The sequence below is a fragment of the Poeciliopsis prolifica genome, unplaced genomic scaffold, assembly GCF_027474105.1.
Source record: "Poeciliopsis prolifica strain line A6 unplaced genomic scaffold, Auburn_PproV2 SCAFFOLD002, whole genome shotgun sequence".
Classification (NCBI taxonomy): domain Eukaryota; kingdom Metazoa; phylum Chordata; class Actinopteri; order Cyprinodontiformes; family Poeciliidae; genus Poeciliopsis; species Poeciliopsis prolifica.
In genome coordinates, this window is record NW_026562377.1 from 13,390,516 (window position 1) to 13,400,516 (window position 10,001).

The 10,001-nt window shown below is 34.4% G+C and overlaps 1 protein-coding gene across 1 annotated transcript; it reads right to left on the reverse strand.

Moving 5' to 3' along the window:
- Nucleotides 1-2,088: 2,088 nt before the first annotated feature.
- On the reverse strand, nucleotides 2,089-9,286 carry LOC129374655 (chloride channel CLIC-like protein 1). The gene is made up of 9 exons (XM_055053176.1): nucleotides 9,221-9,286; nucleotides 8,364-8,450; nucleotides 7,769-7,981; nucleotides 5,651-5,791; nucleotides 5,459-5,558; nucleotides 4,278-4,375; nucleotides 3,343-3,489; nucleotides 3,100-3,230; nucleotides 2,089-2,379 (listed from the first exon to the last, which is right to left on the reverse strand). The coding sequence occupies exons 1-9, from the start codon at nucleotides 9,236-9,238 to the stop codon at nucleotides 2,367-2,369; spliced, it is 948 nt and encodes a 315-aa protein (XP_054909151.1). The 5' UTR covers nucleotides 9,239-9,286; the 3' UTR covers nucleotides 2,089-2,366.
- Nucleotides 9,287-10,001: the final 715 nt, after the last annotated feature.

The window sequence follows — 10,001 nt, forward strand, 5'->3', positions numbered from 1 at the left end:
CATATGTTAATCGAGCATGTGTTCTGGTTAATTTTGTTAGCAGAAGTGCTGCTCTACTGGAAGCACTCAGTTTATTCAGTAACAGACTGTTTGACAAGAAGAAATAGAGAATTAAATAAAATAAACTTGGATGGGTGGCGACTTTCTGTGTTGTTTGTATGTTGTCTTAGGTGAGACTGAGACAGGCGGTCTTAGTAAAGTCCAGATTTTTCAGGAGATGCTACCGCTCTCCACCATGTCCTAGCAAAGATACAGGCTTCAGATAGAAGACGCACAGCCCAGGCTGAACAGTGTCAATGAGGATGAATGAAAGCAACATTAGTTATTACATATTAACTAATGTAATAAGTTAATATGGCTGCCTTGTGTGCTTCAAGGAAGGGCTGTGAACACTTCCGACAATAACTACAACCACAACCCCATTCTGTTCAGCTACTGTACTGTTAATGTGACTTCATTTATGAATGTATTAATCAATTTATTGCCATTATGACTGTGACAGCTGTCCCTGCTGTCACAGAATAAAAGTAATTGTTTTCTGTTTTTCTTTAATATTACTTTATATATTTGTTTGAATAGTTTAGATTTTTATTTTTAAATTTGTCTTCATTAATTTGACCAATTTAGTTAACTATGTGTAGTGCACCCATTTAGTTAACTTTATTTGTCAGTTCTTTATAATTTTTGTTAAATGCACTAAATTTCTTTGTTTGAGTTTACCAGTTTCCCCTGGAGCTACAGATGATTTCCAGCTGATGCCCACTGGTGGTCAACTTCCCAGTGGGCCATTCCATCTGCTCGCCAGGGGAGGGGGAAATTTGGTTTTTAGTTTAGTTTCATTATTTCTTTAATGTTTGTTGTTCTTTTGAAAGTTAGTTCAGTTCTAATTATTTAATTTAAAGATTTAGTAATGTTTCTTTGTATTTGTTTGTGTTTTTGTGTGTTTAATTATCCCTTTTGTGTTTAGTAGTGGTTTGATCACCCACTATTTAAGTTCTCTTCATGTCTTGTTAGTTAGGTCAGTTTTTTGTTTGAGTTCTTTGTGTTGCTACCTGAGTTGTAGTTTGTTATGTTGACCGCAGTTTTGGGGCCTATTTATCATTTTGAAATTATTTGTGGATTTTTTGTAATAAATTAAAATTTCTTTTGAACTTTACTCAATACTCTCTGGCTGGTTTGTGGGAAAACCTCACAATGACATAATAAAAAATACCAGTTACCTACCAAACTGTAGATTTACTTGTGTTTGATATAGTTTCTACAATTTTAAGAAGAGCACAGTAAAGAATTCATTTATGAATGAAGTAATACATTTATTGTCATTAAAACATCATCCAAAATACTGTTTCAAAAAATGTTTGAGCTATACTAAAATGTGTCATTAATGTTGTCATAATAGGCAAATCTTTGTGTTTTCCAGGGTGTACAGATTCCAGAAATTGAATGGAGTCAAACGTCACTGTACCAAACTTGCAAATGACTGACGAACAAATGGCAGCCTAAAGAAATGCAGTAAACCCAAAAGCCACATCACCGTCTTCTGAATGTGACATTTATATTGCTGCAGTTCAGTTTTGTGAGCAGTTTTTTACTATGTGAAAGTTGTCTTCAAAATAAAAGACTTCCGCTCTTCAAAATGAATCATGCTTTGAAATTCATTATTTTTCACGTTACCTTTTTGTAATTATGTTCAATCAAGTTAAATTCTGTGTATAATAATTGTATAAATCGTGCTTAACATCTGACTGTATATAGGTAACTAATCATAATCAGTTTTATGAAATGTAAAGCAAAATGCTGATTATGTTACCATAAATGTGAATTTTAGTGCTTTTATGGAAGTTTTTTAAAGAACTAGTGTTTAAAATTTAGAATTTGATTGTTTTTTTCTTACCTCAAAAGGAAGCTAATAGTTACATTTGTCCATTGTTGTAGGACTTTAAATTTCTTGCATCATAAGAATCAGAAAGTTAGTTTGTCTTAAGTAATTTATTTTGCAATATTTCAAGCACAGATGAACTCATGTAAGTACATTCAATAAAATTTTGCATAAAAACAATATCAGTTTCATATTTAAAACTGCCTGTACAAACAGTACGGACTCGGACAAATGAAGAATCTATTCTGAACATTGTTACTCTAATTCCTCTAGTTTTGTCAAAATCAGATATATGATTTTAACAAAACTAGAGGAATGGAGAGTACAAATAATATACATGATTATATGAATATGCAGAGCCATGTCTTTTTCTGCAGAGCTGTCTCAAGTCCATCTTCAACAGCAAGGGGTTCTCCGTTGCATGTTTTTGGAGGAGATGGTCTGCACAGCGAGGAATGGCCTTTGGATTTCTCACTATAAACATATTTCATCGCATATGTCTAAGAGAAAAAAAAATAAGTTAATGTAGTTACAGGAACAACTTTAAATTTCATATGGTAATTGAAGATTTAGTGCATCAAAAACAAATACCTTTAAAAGTAAGGTCAGGGTAAAAAAATATATATATAACAAAAAAATTTTAAACGTATTTAATACAAAGTAAGTGTTAAAACATGCCAAATTCCTTTGGAAGACAATTTCTGTGTAGCTAAAGTCAATGCTTGTGACTATCACTATTTGTGTCCTAAATGGACATACATAAGCCTGGGGTGTCAAAGTCCAGTCCTGGAGGGCCGCTGCCCTGCAACTTTTAGATGTGCCTCTGCTGCACCACACCTGAATATAATAATTAGGTTATTAGCAAGGCTCTGGAGAAATGATCTACACAAGGAAGAGGTACTTAAACCATTTCATTCCAGTGTTTTGTAGTGGCCCTCGAGGACTGAACTTTGACACCTGTGACATTAGCACCAGCTATCAACCACTCTCACCATCACTGCCTGAAGAATAGAATGTAAATGGCCCAGGCATTGTTTCAGTCACTTCTTAGTTTTCATCTAAGACCAAGATACAAACAACACAGAAAGTCGCCACCCATCAGTTCTCTTTAAAGATCCAATTTTATTTCTTTTTTAAATAAAACGGGGGAAGTTGGTGTGGGGCAGCGGAGAGGGGCTAGATGCTAGGGTTGGCTTTGATGAATGACAATCTGCTCTGACCTGACATTGTCATTTTGGAGTTGGTTAGGTGCTTGTGCATTCACATTTCTACCCTGGTTTCTGTCCAGCCAGGGTAGAAAACGTCTGACTTGCTGATGGAAAACTGTTGGCAGTCCTCCCATAAGAGCTCCCTATCAGTCCAAAACATAAAGATATAAAACACAGTCAGACTTAAATACTAGTGAACAGACATACTGTGGATAAATTTATTAGCGTGTGAGTGTCATGATGACATATCTTTACCAAACTGCAGATGGTGACACAGAGGATGACTGGAATCCAGACGATAAATGGTAGATCATTGAGGAGTGCTTGAAAAAAACCACCTAACCCTTCTCCTAAGGCCCTCAGTGGCTCGATGATGAAGGTGGTCAATGTGTACACAAATGGCTAAGAAAGGAAAAAGAAGAATGTTATGATACAGTTTTCTGTTCGTGAGGTATATATTTGTTTTCTGACTATGAATCAGGACCATCTGTGTGATTATAGTAAGTGGATGAGGAAAAATTTTAACTGCTATGAGGAACATGTGAGTTTTCATGACTATATTTCAGTATATATATTTATTTCATATTGAGGAATCATGCAATATCTTTTGAGACTTCATGCAACCTTCTGTTTATGAAAAGGAAAAAAGACTAACAAATAATTATTACCCTTTAGAATAAAAATCTAAACAAAATTTATGTTATGTATGTTGATTTTTTTAAGAACAGTGAAAATTACAGCACAGTATTGGAAAACATAAAAGGGTGCCAAAACATTCACCATACAGTCACAGCAACACTGATTACTGACAAAGAACTTCATGCAATGAGAGAAGCAATTTTGTTTTTCTTATGCAGCACCTCCTTGTGGTCACTGTTGGTTACAATATCATCTTTAAAATGTGAAGTCCTAAATTCAATAGTAAATAACAACAACTGTTGTATTTTAGAGGCTGTATGAATAATTAGTGATAAACATTTTATGCATTTTTATGGATGCCTAAATGATAAATACATTGAAGGCACATTCTAACCTTACCATGGCCCAAAAAGAGTTTGGATAAATGATGTCTTTGCAGGCAAAGACATCGAATGTTGCTTTGAACATTAAGAGAAAACTATTTCAGACCAAGCAACTCCCAAATTCAATGCGGGATTATTCTTGCAATATACAGCAGCAGAGTGGTTTACCTTGATTGGCGGTACCTCAAGAAATGGGTCAATTAGGAAGATCTTAAGGTATTCCTCACAAGGATCACTTTGAAAAGTCAGAGTGGTTCTGAACCATTCTGAAAATAAAAAAATACAATCACAAATGATCATATGGATCACAGTTACAGATAAAAGCTTTAAATATTCCTTGTGTCATTTTCTACGCTTTCTGTATTAATACAAATGCCTCAAAAGGGGAAAAAACTTATAGAAAGCTGAAAGAGTATAAATTATGAAATATAAACATAGGTAACAAATACTTAGACATCAGTCATTCTACATACTCTTCTTAGTATCTATAGCTTAAAAAAATTAGCAATTCAATATCTTAAAATTTCTGAACGTGAACATTTTGTTTGGGAGCTTCTACACTATTTATAGCAACTGATATAGTTATTTGACACTTGAAATTATTCTGACCTACCACTGATTGCAAGCAAGTTCAGTATTGATTCTTTTTACAGTAAAGAAATGCACTGTATGCATTTAGCCACCTCAGCATGTCAAAATATATAAGTCAAACTACTGTAAAGTTAGAACAGGCTAATTCCAATAAAGGATCCAGGCTGAGATTCAAACCCACAACCTTTTTGCAATGAGGTGATTGTTCTTTAAGTTTATTTGTGGTGTTTCCAAAATGCTCCATTCGGATGTTGCTAAAATTCATCTTGAAATGCCATCTGAACATTTAGGTTATGTTTCCTTCACAAATTTTGATTTAATTTTATCTTCAATTGTAAGATGATGTTAAAGTTCAGTAGGTTTATACGTTTCATGTATAAACATAAAATTTCTAGAGATTCAGCAACTCAGATTGCTGAAACAGCTGAGCTTTCTTCTATACAATTTTGTCATATTATTTTTTAAATATTATCTTTTCCCCAGCTGGGTCTGTTGTTGAAAGTTTGCTTTTTGTTGCAGAGAAACATTTTGGTAACAGGAAGATAAATGAGCCTATGGATAGTCGGTTGTTTAGGTGTTAAACAAAACCATATTCAATCTTCACAAGTCATAAAGTGAGAGTAATGGAGTCTCACTCTTTAAAGGTTGAATGCTTACCTGTCAATCAGGATTTATTACCTTTATCCTTTTCCTCTGACTTGACCAAATAACTAATTTCATTTAAAAAGTCTGTTTATTCTTAGTTCTTTCTGGCTTACCTCGAAGACTACCAAACCAGCAAAGATTCTGTAGTCTCATGCACTCCTGATAGTGTATCTCCACTTTCATTAGTTTGCTCTGGTGTTTTGCATAGGCCTCCTGATCAAACAAAAAACAAAAAGAGAATTGTAAATTGTTCTGCACTGAATGAGAACAAAATTAAAGAAGAAAATAACAAAGCTCCTTTTCACCTTGTACAGGTAGAACCAGTTCCAGGGAATGCTGACAAAGAAGGAGATGGCAAATGTGGTAATAAAACACTTCAACCATGAAACTCTTAGCTGTGGCTTAATTAAGGCAATAAGTACACCAATTATAGAAAAGAACCCGATCTGCAACAGAGAAGAATAAACAAGTTAAACAAGATTGAAAACTCCTCAATGCTGGAGAAGTTTTCAAGACTGAGAAAACTCATCTTTGAGTTTTCTCAGTCTTGAAACATCTATTATTTGAATTCCAGTTTCAAATTACAATACTTTTTCACATAGCGCCAGATTGGATTTCATAGCTTTTTTTTCCTTTATTAAATTTAATCATCTGAAAATTGCATGTAGAATTTTTCTACACCTGCCTCTTTGTCTGAAACTATAATTTGACTGATCTGAAACATTTGTGTGTCAAAAAAGCAAAAAACAAATTAACTCTGTAAGAAGCCAAATACTTTCACACACTCATCTACAGCTCTGGAGGACAAAAATAATTTTTTTAAATGATTTGTAATTATGTGCAAAAGTAAAAGTGACATTTTCCCCAAATTTGTAATAAAATGTCATTTTCAGCATTTACGTGGCCACAACTTTTCAATCTTTGCATTCTTTCTAGTAGTGTTTCAGGCTGATGATTGCACTGGTGACTCATAAAGAAGAATCTGGAATGTTTTGTGGATCTGGACCCAAATGAAGACAAGAGAATTATCAAATTTGCAACTGTCAAAATAAGACGTACAGAGGAACTAAAGAATCTAAAGAAAAAGTAGATACGCTGGTATGAAAGACAGCAGCCTAAGGACAATGCAAGGATCTGACAAGATTGTAAATGACTGTAAACGATTGATACTGGTGTATGTATGAAATACTCCAGATATATTCTGGACAGAAAAAAAAAAGGCTAACTTTGAACTGCTGAGGAAATGATTAATACACTTTGATTGATACTGAGAGGTTTTGGTGTGAATCCCAAATGTGTAAATTTAAATGAGCAATTCGAAAAGCAGCCACCAGCATTAGGTTTCGATGCTGCAGTAGAATATTCATCAAACAGCAATACAACTAAGAGATGTCAGCACTCTGTCTGATTTGTCTGACCAGACTGGAGACTGCAGGTGTCCTTCAGACCATCTTAATACAACGGCTTACGTTCAAGGCAAGCAGAGGGAGCAGAGAGCGATTCCCCTCATTCTAACTGAGGCCTTCCACTTTGGGGAGTCATGGCACATTCGGGACAAAAGAACCTTCTACATCTACAACCTATTTCCATAAAATTGACTGTTTTAGTTATATAAGATTCATAATGTTATTTCTTCATTAAAACATACCCTTAATGTTCTTTTGATTCTTTCATACATGTTTGAGAAATCTTTGTATCTCCTGTGGCAGCTGATGAAGGTGCCTAAACATTTGCTCTCACAAAAGCCTATTTGCACTCAGCTCCTCCAGACTAGCAGCAGCAGCGATTAGAAAACACCTGATGGAACTGTGCACCTTCTGAGCTCATCCATGAGGTACTTCTCAGTCCAACACTGCTAAGAATGGTTGCAAACAGCATAATGGGGGAGCATTGTTGTGATGGCGTGCTGAAGGAGTGCCAGAAAGAACAGGAACTTCTTAAAGGGACAGAGGTCCAATTTCAAGGTGTCAATTAGTGAAGTCAAATTACTTCTGTTTGATAAATGCAGAATTTTATAACAATTGAAGGTAACATTGATATATGATCATGTTATAAGATGAAACTATGAGCCTGGAAAATACATACTACAACCTCCTTAAGGTTTTCTCTCTCTCTTTTCATTTTTAAGACATTAGAGAATCTAAGCCAAAGAGTAGGTTTTTAGTCATAATAAAAAAAATGTCACCAACCCCAGTAAGCTTGTTTGGGATGAATATCCAGCTAGTGTATAGAATATATTTGGAATATATCCTACATATACCAGCAACAATCATTCATAATCCAATATCAAAAATGCCTAAAGATCAGCTAAAAAAAGGATTCAAAGTTTGAATCTAATCATAACAACGCTATTTATGCAATATAGTTTATTAAACAGTATTAAGTTGGGTTAGAAGTTCATTTAAAAAAATTAATAATCTTACTGTTAACATTGGGACAAGATCTAGTCCAAACATGTATTCAACACTGGTGAAAACATTGTGAGGTTTAAGTTCCACCAGTATGCCACTGAGAGCATCATCCAAAGCCTCGGGTCTCCAGTTGTCTTCACCGTTCATAAACATTTCAAGTTCATTTATGGTTTGTTTTGACAGTTTGATCTTGGCATTGTAGTAAAAGTCATTGAAGTCTGTGGGCTGAGAGAGAGATTGGGAAAAGTGCATTAAAGTGAAAATGACCTGTTCTCTTGTTTTGTTCCACAGCTATTTATGAAACAAAAAACCCAGTTGGGGTATAAAGTTTGACAAATGCAAAACTCCAAAAAATCTTACCAAGTATTTCCAGTCTAGTTTATAGGGAAAATATTTGAGTCTGCTTTTCAGCAACATCTTGCTGAAAATAAACTTTTCAGCAACATATAGGAGCTTTGTCTCATTTCAGGTGAGTTAAGATATTTGCACTAGAAACTAGACTATAAATAATTGGTAAGATTTTGTGTTTTTGGAAAGTGCTTTTGACCTCAGAACATTGCAACACAGAAAAATACAGCATAATAGAATGCATAAAATCCTGACTTACCTCACCAGCTCTGTATATTTCCTTCATGAGCCTGCCAAGAAAACTCTTCAACACTAAATCACACCTCAGTTTTGGTCTTACCATAATCTAGATGAGATAAAAACAAAGTATTTAGAAAACAGAACTTTCTCTGTCCATCTTGACCACTGTTGTTCTAGGACCCCAAAACTCAGTTTTGGATCTTATTTTGTTTATTTTATATTTATTGCCTCTTGGTCAAATTTTTAGCATTTAATTTGACTGCTTTGCAGACAAAGCCCAGATTTATATCCCCCTAAAAATTTTAAACAGTCAAATCTGAATCTGCAGGAATGAAGAGATTGTTTAGCTAAATTATGGATGGACCTACTAAATTTTCTTCACCTCAATCACAACAAAGCTCAAGTCTTATTATATGAGCAACACGTTTTTACTCAAAATCAGGATTAGCTCCATTTTGTAGGTTAGGGATCTTGGTGTTTCCTTTGAATTAGTACAAAAATAAAAACTTAGTTCAGTTGTTAAATCAAGTTTTCACCAAGAGCAAAGGTGAAGGAGGAGACTTCTGCTTTGTCTTTTGAAGGAATTATCCATACCATTATTGCATTGCAATTGAATGATTGTAATTTTTTATATAAAGGCGTGGATAAATCCTTAATACAATGTCTTCACATGATCCAGCTCGGCTTCTTCCTCCCCTTTGATGCCGCAAGTGCCCTTTTTGAAGTTTAAGTTCATTTTGGTATCTGAACTGATAAAGTCTGCTGATTTCTCTGAAGCATCAAATGAGTCACAGAGATATTTAACAGCCAGAAATATCATGACATGCAGATTTATAAAATCCAACAGTTTTAGGATAAAAAATAAAATATACTCACCTCAGAGAAACTCCACATTCTTCCCTGTGAAATAGAACAAAATCATAATCTGTTTCAGCCAGATTTCTTTAGAATCTACGCAGGTATGTGTGAGGTGTGGCTTTTCAGCACAAGCAGCTACACTTACTGGCAAACAAGATTGAGAGGGAAGATATCTGTCGATAATGGGAAGGGTAGGAGCCTTCATTCTACATGAAGATATTCATGTAGAATTCATATCTCATAACAAATTATCTAGCTGAGTTGCTGACACAAATCTGTACTACTCGTAAAAGTAGTGCAGATTTGCATAATGCAAGTTATCATTTAAATTCTCTCTCCTGTTAAACAGGTATGGATTTTAGGATTGCGGAGAGAAAATTAAAAACAAAAACGTATTATTATTCCAATCCCAGTTCTTTAGGCTGTTTGGCACCATGCTGAGCATCAAGTCAGAAGTAGTCCAAAGGAGTTCATATTTATTCATGAACATGGGTCAGAAATGCATGAATAAACTGTTTGGAAACACTGGAATATATTATCTCTCCAGGTCAGCTATCATTAATGTGTTTGTTCAGATCTAATTAGTTCCTAATGAGTTATAGATGTTTTTTTCAGAAACCCAAATTACCCTAAATAAATGTCATATTTGAGCATAAAACATATCAGTATACATGATTTCTTTAAAAAAACAAAATACAACAGTTTAGGTTTAAACATAAAACATCTACTAACCTCAGAAGGTTTCCACACACAATCCTGTTGAAAAGATGAGTCAAGGTGCTTTGCATCAGGTGTGGTT